The sequence below is a fragment of the Danio rerio genome, chromosome 17, assembly GCF_052040795.2.
Source record: "Danio rerio strain M-AB ecotype USA chromosome 17, GRCz13ab, whole genome shotgun sequence".
NCBI classification, from domain to species: domain Eukaryota; kingdom Metazoa; phylum Chordata; class Actinopteri; order Cypriniformes; family Danionidae; genus Danio; species Danio rerio.
The window spans coordinates 12,138,833-12,151,797 of NC_141037.1; the positions used below are offsets into that span (position 1 = coordinate 12,138,833).

Genomic DNA, 12,965 nt, shown 5'->3' on the forward strand with positions numbered 1-12,965 from the left:
AACAGACGCACTGTGCTTTAAAAAGCCAGAGCAATTCCAGGAGGCCATCTTTGCTAGATTCTGGAGACAGAAGGGAAATCTCCTCAACGTGATTGTGAGGTACACAAGCCAAAAAACGAAAGGTCATGGACTCAGTCTTAAGTTCAACAGGTTTGCTCTTTCCTCTTCCACTATAGTTGAAGGCAAATTATTAGTCTTTCTGTAAAAATTTTTATGTTTTTATTAAAATACTTCCCATATAATGTTTAGGATTGTTTTTACTTCATATCATATTGTTTTCTTCTAGATAATGTATTATTTGTTTTTAGTTTGGCTGGAATAAAAACAATTATTTAAAACTATTTTGAGGTCAATATTATTAGCCCCCAATAATTATTGTCTACACAGAACCGCCAAGTGAATCGTCAAGTGACTTGCCTAATTAACCTAACTTGCCTAGTTAACCTAATTAAGAATTTATATAGCACTTCAACCGCAATACAAGTGTCCTTATAAAATATTATGTACTGTCATCATGCCAAAAAAAAAAAGAAATTAGACATTTGTTACTAAAACTATGTGTTGGGCAAGCTACTTGACAAATGTAGTGAGCTAAGCTAATAGCGACTCTACTTAAAATGTAGCTGACTACAATAAAGCTATACCCCCTAGGAAATGTAGCAAGCTAAGCTAAAAGCTACATGGCAAAAGTAGCTTAGCTACATTTAAGCTATTTTTACAATTTTCATTTTTAAATCGAAGCAACTTAAATCCAAGTCAATCATATCTTTGTAATCAATAAAACTGTTTTGTTCAGTTATTTGCTGTAAATAACATGCCTTACTAAACAGAAACACATTATAGTGTATATCAGCTAAAACAAAAAATCCAATAAAAAAGGTGCTACACATTTAAAATAGTATATTAATTTATAGTAAAGGGAATTTATATATATATATATATATATATATATATATATATATACATTTTTTGAGCATAGCATGATAAATTAAGGTATTGCATCTTAACATGTACTTCTCGAGGTATGGTCACAAGGAATCCTGCTTCAGAAATAACTCCTCTCCCTCAGTCATCTTTCCATCAAGCAAGTTTCACCAGAGGTGGCAGTAACGCACCAAAAAGTTTGTTGTCGAACACCGTAAAACAGGAAGAAGAAGAAATCATCCTTCTTCCTATCTTGAGCTGCGTCCCAAATGGCACACTATACTTATGCACTCATGCACTATGTACTTATGCACTTATACACTCAACAGGATATTATATGTATGTAGTGTTGTCCCAAATGGCACACATGTTTTTTTTCACTAAGCGGAAATTCAAACCGTTTCCCTGATGAAGTTTGACGGTTGCTAAATCAGTGAAATAAACGACCGAATTATCAAATAATACCTGCCGTGAGTATCGCCGCATTCACCATCGGGAGGCACTATGATCACTTTCGTAGGACAATTTTGCTTTCACAATCCAAAATAAATAAAGTTATTCAACATGTGCGTCCGATAGCTCCGCCCTCTTCCGCTACGTAAGCAAACCTGCGGTCGTTGAGTGCGTGAAGTGTCCATCATTCCACACTTCATTTTAGCGGCTGAATAAGTGCATCATCTGGGTAATTAAAGTGCACTTATTATTTTTAGAGTTTTCAGTGTGAACACACTACTTACACTATTTATACTACAAAATGGCGTAAAATAGTGCATAAGTATGCGATTTGGGACGCAGCTATATGGATTTACTTTCTTCAGCTTGACACTGGCCTCACAGCTCTGTGAATCTCGGTGCCGTCACTTATTGATCCACGATTTGTAAATGTAGCTTTGTGGATGCTTCTGCGCTACTTGACTAATAAAAAAGCTTCGCTACTGAAAAGCTGTTTGATTTAGAAAATAGCGACGCTACCGCCACGCTGAGAAATGTAGTTAAGCTAGTAGCGTCACTACTTGTAGCGACGCCACTACCCAACACTGAAAACTGTTACGTTTAAAAATATGTCTTTGTTAAACATCAATAAGGAAATATTTGTAAATGAATAAACATTTTACAGGAGGGCTATTCATTTTGACCAACTGTATATATAGGTTTATATCTTTGCTCTGTTTAATATATATATTTTCTCTTTGTGCCATTACAGCTGTCTATTATGTATTAAATAAGAAATAAATGCAACATCTGATCCTTATGTTTGGATGACCAGCTGCATTGCTGAGTTTGCCGTCCTTGAACGATACTACCCAGATGGCATGGAGGAGGAAGGGTTTGACGTGTTTGTTTGCTAAACACTTGCAGAGACTAAAAGTAGGTGGCACATTTAACTATTATGGGCTCTGGCGGGGGGTTGGGGTTGGGTCGACATGCCCTTAACATAGAAAGATTCAAATTTCAATGCATGTAACTAAACAGGGCAGCAATTTTATTTTCATGCTGGTACTTGGACATGGTTACTTGCATTCAATTCTACCACTGGCATAAAAAAAAACAAAGAGACAGAGTGATTTTAACAATGGGATTTAATAAAGAATAAAAAGACACAAGAAATCAACATACATTAACAGTTATGTTACAAAAGGGTCATTTACAGCTAATAAGGTAAATGGTGAAGCTGTTGCTCATGCATATTTAATGTGCATTTAACAAAAGCCCTTAATGATCAGTAGGTGAACTAGCCTTGGTAGCATCGAATATTTCTCAGACAGACTGTGTCTGTAGTACACTGCTTCAGTTTAATCATACTTCCTATTCCATTTCCAAGTATGGCTAGCCAAATATATTAAGTTATAAATATCTTTAGAAAAGTAAACCATGTTTAAACCTTGCATTTACATAGTACTTGCTATGTAGATGCGTAACAGCCAAAGCTGAATTAATAATAAATACAAAATAAAAAGTAAAAAAAAGCCTAAAGACAATAACGTCAAGGGGTGAAAAGTGCAGGGGAAGGCGTTGTGCTGGACAGATTTGACTTCCCAGCTGACCGACAGGCAGTTTTAGGCCGTGCAGCTGATTTCTGTCTAGGCACTTGATTGTGTAACAATGGAGACAAGCCAATTTCATTGGTCGCATCCTAACGGATCTTAGTGTGCCTAAAATCTCTCACACTGTAGTCATGAGTTTTAAGGAGCCTGATCGGAAACGCAAGATCTTCTTCTTCAAGTTATGGGAAGCCTTGATTTTGACAAAAGCCTTCGCCTGTGCTGACGTCATTCCATGGGATCCTGAGCCTGCCTGGCTGATCTGGCGCCAATTGACTCCAGCGCTGCCCTCAGAGTCACTGCTAGTGCTGCTTTCGGCTACATAGTCAGCCTCGCTAGCACTCGACTCACTGTCCCCAAAACAGTTGGTAGTGTAGTTGCTGCGCTCGTCCTCGCTTGTGTCCAAAATGGTGGAATGGAAAAGGGAGGCGCACTCTGCTGAATACTCAGAGTCACTGCCAACATAGGCGTAGGGGCTGGTGTAGTGTGCATTAGACGGCAGGTACATGTGGCTCAGCATTTCACGTTTTTGCCTGCGGTGAGCCCTTCTATAAGCCTCCTCATAGGGGATCTCATGGAGACCCCTCGGGCGCCGGTGGAAATCATTGCGCTTGTATTTAGGTTTAGCCAACACTGCCTCGTGATGTCGGTGATGACCATGGTGTCTCTGGGCAGAGGATCGAGCCCCTGAGGAACTGGTGTGCCTCTCCAGGATTCGTCCTTCAGGGATGGAGGCAGGAATTCTCTTGGTTTTTGCCGAGGCCTTCTTGGAGGATTTGTGCAAGTGGTGGACTTCATCTACTTGACGAGTCCTCCTAGATCCTGTTCGATGCTTGTCACGGACAGTCTCTGAAACATGCTCGAACACTTGAGGTCTACTTTTTGAACTAGCAGAATTTTTCACTTTCCCAATCTTGATGTTCTTGGTGCCACCCTTTTGAAGATTTACGTTCTGTTTCTGAGCAGGAATATACTGGGCACTGACCAGAGGACCTCCCTCATCTTGACTTTGTGAAGAAGAACCGAGGCTTACCAACTCTTGAGCCAACTGCTCGCTGTCTTTACCACAACTGAGCGAAGTTTGAGTCTTAGGACTCCTCTTTAGAGGACTTGCTTTCATTGCTTGGCCTGTTTTATTGTCCTCCACATTGTAAAAACAATGCTTGTTGAGTTTAGGAGAGGAAACAGCCTTTGGGCTGCCCAAATCCGGGCAGTCTTTCGGTGTAGCACTTAACAGCTGACCTTTACTGGTCCCAGAAACTTTCTTCTTCAACAGACAATTAGTGTTTTCATTTGTGGTTGAATAACTGTTCTGTGGCTGACTTGAAGACAAGTATGCTCCATTTTGAGGAGTTCCACCCTTAGACTCAGCAGACCACTGTCTTTGGGGTGAAGCTGTGCTTGGTTCAGTGCTAGTTGCTGATGCATCCTGTAAACATGTCTGCCAGTTTGGTTTAAGGTCAGAGGTCCATTGCTGGGCCTGAACAGAAGCAGGAGCCCGTGAACAAAGACTAGCCTGCCTTAAAATGCTTTTGGAGGGGTCAGTATTGATGCTTGTTCTGGGTTTGTTGGTCCTCAAGGGCTGTGCCCTCCTCTGAAGTAGCCCGAAGATGTAACTATCCAGTTTTTTGTTTGGAAGCATCTGAGAGGCATGCCAAGATGATGTCTGGGAGCCTACAACCTGCTCGGGTTTCTGTTCATCATTCAATGCTTCCCCAGGCTTGGAGAAGTTACAATCGTCCTTTAGGTGACTTGTCATCGACTGGATAAAAACGGGGCTTTGGACAGCCACCGCATGGAGAGGGCTGGGGTACCGGTAAACATCATTACCATTTTTGGCAATTAGGTCACAGTGAAATTTGGAAATGCCATCGCAGGAGCTATCCGGGGAAGGGGAGTAGGAAGCAGAAAGAGACCTGCGAACTGTTCCAGAACTGGAGTCTTCACAATGGCAATCACACTCGGCACAACTGCCCGGATCATCTGCAAACCCAAGAAGGACATAACTGTTACTACAAGAAGAGATAATGTCAGACAATCAAAACAACTATTTTCAAGATGCCATGGCCTGCGAAAGGAGATTATTTCTGATTCCTAGCATTCTGGCCCTTATCAGGGTGGGTGGTTAATTAGTTTTGATGTGCTAATGAGCCTTTTGTTGCTAGCTTATAGGTGTGGCTGGGAGAGATATCAGCAAGGCTGTGAAACTGTTTCTATCTCCATTTGGAACCAAACTTCTCTTGTTTCACCTCAATTTGCAGCATGGAGCTTAAGTGATTACAGAGTGCTAACGGTAATAGAACACAAAAAAAAAAAAAAAACGGATGCTATTTGACGAAACTAGAAACAAACGAACAAAGTGTCCTTTCTTTGTGAAACCAGCTTTAAAGCAGAGCAAGAAATCACCATTAAGTAAATAATTCTGAATTTGGTTTACAAAGATAGAAAAAAGAGTGTTTCCAGACTTCATAGAAGACTGCTGACGGGTAAAGACCAGTGTGAATGACCCAGAAACCTCAAACCGTCACAAGGAGACTCTCACCTGCAGGCTTAAGCCTTCCCTCTGAGGCACAGAGCGAGGTGTCGAGGGGGGTGCACAGGCAGGTGGTGGAACGACAACTGGACAAACACTCGCTGAACACAGAGTTGGAGGAATTGGAGAGGGATCCTGAAGCACCGTCGCTTAAGTCGTAAAAGCCTGGGAGAGAGAGAGAGAGAGAGGGTGAGACATTAACACATTAATTTGACATCCTCCGGAATGAGGTGGTGATCCAAAGACCGTGCTTTTCATTCTTAAAGGGATAGCTTACCCAAAATGAGAATTAATTTACTCACCCTTAACTTATTTTAAACTTTTATGAGTTTCTTTCTTCTGTTAAACACAAAATAAGATATTTGATAAACCTGTAGGCAGATATTTGTTTTCATATTTGTTTTTCCTACAATGAAAGTCAGTGATTACAGGTTTTCGACATGTTTTTTTGTGCCCAACAGTAGAAAGAAAGGTTTGTAATGACTTGAGGGAGATTAAATAGTAAGTAAACGTTCATTTTTAGGTGAACTATCCCTTCAAGTGAGCTCTCTTCTGGAACCTCCTTTTAATTACAATTTGAATAACATAGCTTCCAGGAAGGTATCCATTTGCCAGAGGAAATAGAGCCAGCAACCAGATCTCCATGCATTACAATTGATATTAGCATTAAAATGGTGAACTAAGTAATGAAACCATTACAGCTACTGCAAACAACACTAAAAATATCTGCTTGCATTAATCAAAGGTCCGCCTTTGGGCTGCAAAGAAAACAATACCAACTTAAAGGTTGAAGAACTTCACATTAGAATCGGTTACAAGGAGATTTTAACAATCGGAGCAGATGTAATCAATCTTCACTTTATATAACCTTCCTCCAACAAAAGTGTAGTCAGTCCCTGCACTAAAATGACCTCTTGAATTTGGAATGTAAACCAATGTAGCTGTTGCAGGCTTCTGGCACAGGGGGCAGATTGTTCGTATTACCAAATTAGTGCGAAAGCAAAAACAAGCGAAGCTTTTTCCAATAGACATTAGAGCTCGCAGGTACACATGCTACTACAGGCCCTAAGCACATCTTATGCAGAGTGATATCCTTTAAACAGGACGTCTGATTACCTCCCTCAGGTAATTGCAGGAGATTACCAATCATTAGAAATGCCTTTCTGTGCATGTGAATTAGTTTCCTTTGGAATCCTTTTTGCCTACGCTGATCACGCAGATTGGTTTTATGCAAACAGTCTGTTGGTAACCAATTCTGCCAAGCCTCGAGTGACAAACATGCATTGCTCAGAATTCAAGCCCCTCTCTCAAAGTGTTTTGGTTTCACAACAAATACTAACCAGAGCTTGGCCGGCTGTCGGTTTCCACATGTTCATGCGAAGTCTCAGTGTCCAGCCGCAGGTCACTGATCTGTCGGTCTAATTCCTGGAGCTGGTTAATCAAACCTGCGTCTCGCCTCCTGAGGCAGTTCTACAAAGAAACAAAACATGAAAAGATGATGTTGAGAAAACATGTTGTTCGGTACTTCAGCAGCTTCTGTATGAACTGCACTGTATAAAGTGAAAACTTAAATTAGTTAAGCTTGTTACAACACCATGATTTAATTAGTTTCCACTTAAATTATTATGGTTTCAGTAATAAATAAGTTGGACAAACTTTATTCTTTTAGATGTAAGAAGTTGAAGTAATTTATTTAAGTTGATTCAATGAGACTTTTCTATTTCATTTGAGAGGATCTGCACTACAGCCCTGGCAAAAATCTGCAAACAATTTTATTTCATAATGCACATCCCTTTTCCTATTCTTTTTTTATTATGAGTGCAAATCATACACCCACAAATAGCAATAGAATAGACATAAAATAGCAGGAAGTGTGTAAACAGCAATGACATTCAGAATAATGGTAGTATTTAAATAGTATTTAGCATTCACACTGTAAAATAATTCTTGCATGCCTTACATTTTTTTGTTTAATAAAATGAACATTGATGGCATGGTGGCTCAGTGGTTAGCACTGTCGCCTCACAGCAAAAAGATCGCTGGTTCAAGTCCAGTTGGTGTTTCTGTGTGGACTTTGCATGTTCTCCCCATGTTTGCGAAGGTTTCCTCCGTGTGTTCTGGTTTCCCCCACAGTCCAAAGACTTAAAGTGTACTGGGTAAACAAAATTGGTCATATTGTATGAGTGTGGATGTGAGAATGCATAGGTGTTTCCCAGTACTGGGTTGGGGCTGGAAGGTAAAAGATATGGTGGAATAGTTGGCGGTTCATTCCGCTGTGGAAATCACTGATTAATAAAGGACTAAGCCGAAGGAAAATTAATGGATAAAATTAACTTCTCCAGTCATCTCAACTCACATCAATCAAACTGACTAAAAATGTTACGTTACATTTGCATTAACTTTTTTTAGTTGAAACCTGATTAACTTATTAAAAGAAGTTAAAGCAACATAATAATATTAGTTGTCTTGGCTTTTTGTCATTACATTTTAACAGTGCTTAATAATAATAATAATAATAATGTGAATAATACCAGTTATAATACTAAAATTGATGATGATGAATGTAATATTCTGTAATGACGACAACAGTGATATCATTAATAATAAAGGTAATAATAATAATGTTGTAATAATAATAATAATAATAATAGAGAATAAAAGTCACATCCTCAGCACATGCCACACTGTAAAAACAAACAAAGTTGACTCAACTTAAAATTTTAAGGCTACAAACTTCAGGACATTATTGAGTTTACTTAACGTTCAACCCAATTACTTCACTTGACTCTAGGCATGAGCCGGTATAAGATTCTGACGGTATGCTAACCTTGGATAAAAATATCACAGTATTGTGATTACTGCTCTAAAATATCTTCTTTTTAAATGTCTGGGTAAAAAACTACAACTTTTCTCTCTTTGAACATAATATATTTTATTTTGAGAAACATATATCATATTTTAGGGGAGTAAACATGTCAGGCTAAATAATTCAAAAGAATCATTGACTTCTGCTGTCTTCATTAGTTTCAGAAACACGGATTTCTTTACAATTAAAACAGCATCTTTGGATATCTTTTTTGCTGGAAATACTGCTGTCCTACAAAACTTAAAACAAAATGTAAATAAAAAATCTTACACATACCTAAAGAATGGTAAAGCAGAAAATTTTGACGATTTTAAAACCTTGAGTTTTCCAAACCATGGAATACCTCAAAAAGCAGTTATCATCCCATGCCCACTTGACTCAATTTAAGTTGAGTAAAATCAAAAATTTCCTGAAGTTTGTTGCCTTAAATTTTTAAGTTGAGTCAACATTTTTTTTACAGTGCATATACAGTTAAAGTCAGAATTATTAGCCCCTCTTTATTTATTTATTTATTTATTATTTTTTTTTTTTAATATTTCCCAAATTATGTTTAATAGAGTAAGAAAATTTTTACAGTATGTCTGATAATATTTTTTCTTCTGGAGAAAGTCTTATTTGTTTTATTTCGGCTAGAATAAAAGCAGTTTTTATTTTTTTTTAAAACATTATAAGGTCAAAATTATTAGCCCCTTTAAGCTATTTTTTCCCCATAGTCTACAGAACAAACCACTGTTATACAATAACTTGCCTAATTACCCTAACCTGACTAGTTACCCTAATTACCCTAGTTAAGCCTTTAAATGTCACTTTATGCTGTATAGAAGTGTCTTGAAACATATTTAGTAAAATATTATTTACTGTCATCATGGCAAAGATAAAATAAATCAGTTATTAGAAATGAGTTATTAAAACTATTATGTTTAGAAATGTGTTGAAAAAAATCTTCTCTCCATTAAACAGAAATTGGGGAAATAAATAAACAGGAGGGTGAATAATTCTGACAACTGTATATCCTATCTTCTGTGTCTGATCATGTTTTTTTAATATAAATATCCTCCTAACCCTAAAGTCCTCACGAAACTAATCAGACAAGACGTAATGAACAAAATGAGAGTCACACCTCGCATGGGAACAACATTCAACTTCGACACACCGCTAGAGAGCAATTGGATGCATCTGACAACACCCGTATCATGTGCTGCATTCCAAATTAAGCGTGGTAAAACAGCAGACCGAGGAAAATGTGGCCCCTTCAAAGCAGACGGACACTGCTTCAAATGACCTATAATCAGAGGCATGTTATCTGCTGCAAATTTTAACTGCTGCTCGCTGACAGGGGAAGTAATGCAGTGCAGATTCCAGGCTATATGGAGCGGAGGAATGGCGTTTCCTCCACTGCAGAGCGAGGCTGTAAAAAATGCCTGGTCCTGACAGGAGGGCCGCGGGTGATTTATGGGCCCTGAGCTCTCAGCATGCTGGCCTGTGCAGACCATTTTTACACAAAGTGCCATTTGCAGAGCACACCAATGGTTATTTTGAAACGGCGTCAAATTAACCCCAGACCACTGTTGACGGCCTGGGCTTCGGGAGAGAGGAGTCTACATTTACTGTTTATAGTCAATTCACAGCACAAGGCCACAGAGGACTGGTTGTTTATTCTTGTGGAATCATAAGGACATTAGGCATTATATGATTCACACATCACCGTCGACTTTACTGCAGATGTGGGTGTGCGGCCTGCAAACTGACGGACCTCAAGATAAACAAGTATAATCATGCCAGACTACATCGGAGAAGATTCAACCACTTGTGTACAAGTCTGAGGCTTTGGCAAAGCATGGAAATTGAATCCAAATCTTGTAATTCTTCTTTGTGTACACAATACGTTCACCGCAATGCATAGGGTTACAATATTGGAGATGTTTGCAAATACCCAGAGTGGAACCAGGTGTCTTTTTGGCCCAACTGTTAAATTTAATCTCGCTCATCCTCTACAGCAGGGGGGCTTAAGCTGAGCTTGTAAAAAAGTTCATTTCCATTGAAACCCATCGACTAATCTCATTCAGGCCATTCAGACCCCCTCCTAGATCTGCATTAGGAACTCTGGGATGTTCTACTATCTCCTGGAAGTTTTATTTAATGGTTTTCTCATTGTTTTAATGTCATTCTAATGATTATAAGGCTTGGGTTTCTGGTGTCACATGACTGTAAAGGCCAAAAATAGAGACTTTGTCTATTTTAATTTTTACTATATGACAAAAAGTTCATAAAATAAAGTTTTGATTGAGCTCAATACAACTATTTCTGAAATTATGGCTATAAAAATGATGTTTGTAGAATTAGAACTAGATATTTTTCAAGACACTTCAATACAGCTTAAAGTGACATTAAAAGGCATAACTAGGTTAACTAGGCAGTTTAGGGTAATTAGGCAAGTTATTGTATAACAATAGTTTGTTCTGTAGACTATAAATATAAATATATATATATATATATAGCTTAAAGGGGCTGATAATTTTGACCTTAAAATGGCTTTAAAAAAAATTAAACTGCTTTTATTCTAGCTGAAATAAAACAAATCCGACTTTCTCCAGAAGAAAAAAAATTATCAGACAAACTGAAAACCTTGCTCTAACATCATTTGGGAAATATTATATAAATATTTCAACTGTTTATAAAGAGTTCAAATGCAAAAACCTCTAAATGCCGTCTGACATTTTCTCCTAAAAATAGGTATTTTTTTCTTTCTAGCTTCTGTGTGTATGTTCAGCAAATCCAAATCAATTTTATGGCAAATATGTTCTTTGCATTGCCTTTAAAGTGAAACAACTGAACACAAACATAGGATGCTGAGAAAAATGCAAATTTTAGAAGAAAATTTCAGATGGCACATATAGAGGTTTTTGCATCTGAACACTTCATTATATATAAAGTGTATATTATACATATATAATATAGTTACGGTATAATCATAACTGACAAAAAATGTATAACTCTGTTTATGGTAGTCTGATAATACTGAGGTTTTTCTTTTAGGTATTTTGAAGTACAATGCAAAAACAGTATTGACTTTTTACGTTACTACCCTGGTATAAAGTAGTAGTACCATAGTTTTTGAAAATAAAAGTTCAAATAATGCCAATCCAAAAAAAAAAAAAATAAATAAATAAATAGACGACATAATAGCTAAAAAAATATTAATAATTAATGTAATAAAAAAAGATATTGCACCACATATGCACACTGAAAATAACGATTCATCAAATTTACTAACATTTTTCCAAGGTAAGTGGTTGGGCTGACTTTAAACAAATTTAAACAAACCAATCAAGTTGAACGTTACTATATTTAGTGATTTATATAGTAATGTTCAACAAATCAAGATGAACATTGCTATAAAAATAGTTTGCAACCTTAAAAAATAGCAAATCCATTGAATGATTCAATTTAGTAAATAGAACTATAATGAATAGAACTATAACAAAAAATAATGTCAATCTGCGACTCACCAACTGTTTCCTAAGCAACAAAATATTCTCCTCCAGAAGTTTCTCTTCAGTGTTCAGATAGCTGTCGTCCACTGTCAGGCAGGGTTTGTCTTGTCCTGCAGCCTCTGGACAGCTCAACACACTCCTGACCAGCAGCTCCTGCCTCTGCCTCAAGTACTCCAGCTCGGTCAGTCCCGCGACAGTGGCGTCCAAGCGCTCCCGGGCTCGAACCCGCTCCCCTTCGCCGTCCCGACAGCAGCGCGCGTCGCATTCCTTCCGATCCCGCATCATGAGCGCGCAATAATCCCTGCACACCAGCATCTCTGACCACTCGTTCATTTATAAATCCAATGAAAGCAATAGACCTGTGGAGAGATTCTTTCTATGAGCAGAGTGCATCTGAGAATCGCGCTCTCAGACAATCTCCATGCGTAAAAAGTGATCCAGAATTAGAATTCCCAAAACAGAAGTAATCATGAAATGTGAGCAAAACTATTAGTCCTTTAGAAACATGAAGTTTTAAAGCATGCTGTCCTTGCTGAAGCTCAGGATATAATGTGTAAATCCACACATACACGCAGAGAAAGACACAGAGAGGGTGTTGATGCGTCCCGTCCGGATGATACTGGGATCTGAATGTGTCCTGAAATGAAGCGCTCAGTCACACACACAGAGGAAACCGCGCTGATGTGGGCGCGCAGGGTCCTAACGCCCGTTTGTGTTCTCTGTCCTTCTGAAGCGGCTCTTTTATGCTATCAAATATGTGACCCTGGACTAAAAACAGTCATAAGTGACTTTTTAAAAATTAAGATGCATACATTATATAGAAGCTGAATAAACAAGCTTTCATTTGATTTATGGGATTGTTATGATAAGACAATATTTAGCCGAGATACTACTGAAAATCTGGAATCTGAGGGTGCAAAAATTCTAAATATTGAGCAAATCACTCTGGGTTTTTCTATATGCATGTAAATAAATCAATGATAAGGAGAAACACATATTTTGGATTATGGATATTTCTGGAAATAATTTTAGTTATTTTTATTAAATACATTTTTTATTTGGTTTATATTTGTTTTAATGACATTTATATACTATATAATATTCAA

At 37.9% G+C, this 12,965-nt stretch overlaps 1 protein-coding gene across 1 annotated transcript; it reads right to left on the reverse strand.

Annotated features, from left to right (window-relative positions):
* Positions 1-2,486: 2,486 nt before the first annotated feature.
* On the reverse strand, positions 2,487-12,491 carry dact1 (dishevelled-binding antagonist of beta-catenin 1). The gene is made up of 4 exons (NM_214731.3): positions 11,875-12,491; positions 6,840-6,969; positions 5,509-5,664; positions 2,487-4,949 (listed from the first exon to the last, which is right to left on the reverse strand). The coding sequence occupies exons 1-4, from the start codon at positions 12,190-12,192 to the stop codon at positions 3,088-3,090; spliced, it is 2,466 nt and encodes an 821-aa protein (NP_999896.3). The 5' UTR covers positions 12,193-12,491; the 3' UTR covers positions 2,487-3,087.
* Between the last annotated feature and the right edge of the window lie 474 nt (positions 12,492-12,965).

Coding starts and splice junctions, on each gene's coding strand:
- dact1 (NM_214731.3), bottom strand. CDS start 12,192: ATGAACGAGTGGTCAGAGATGCTGGTGTGCAGGGATTATTGCGCGCTC. Junction 6,970..11,874: donor TGTTGCTTAGGAAACAGTTG/GTGAGTCGCAGA, acceptor GTTTCTTTGTAG/AACTGCCTCAGGAGGCGAGA. Junction 4,950..5,508: donor GGGAAGGCTTAAGCCTGCAG/GTGAGAGTCTCC, acceptor TTGGGTTTGCAG/ATGATCCGGGCAGTTGTGCC.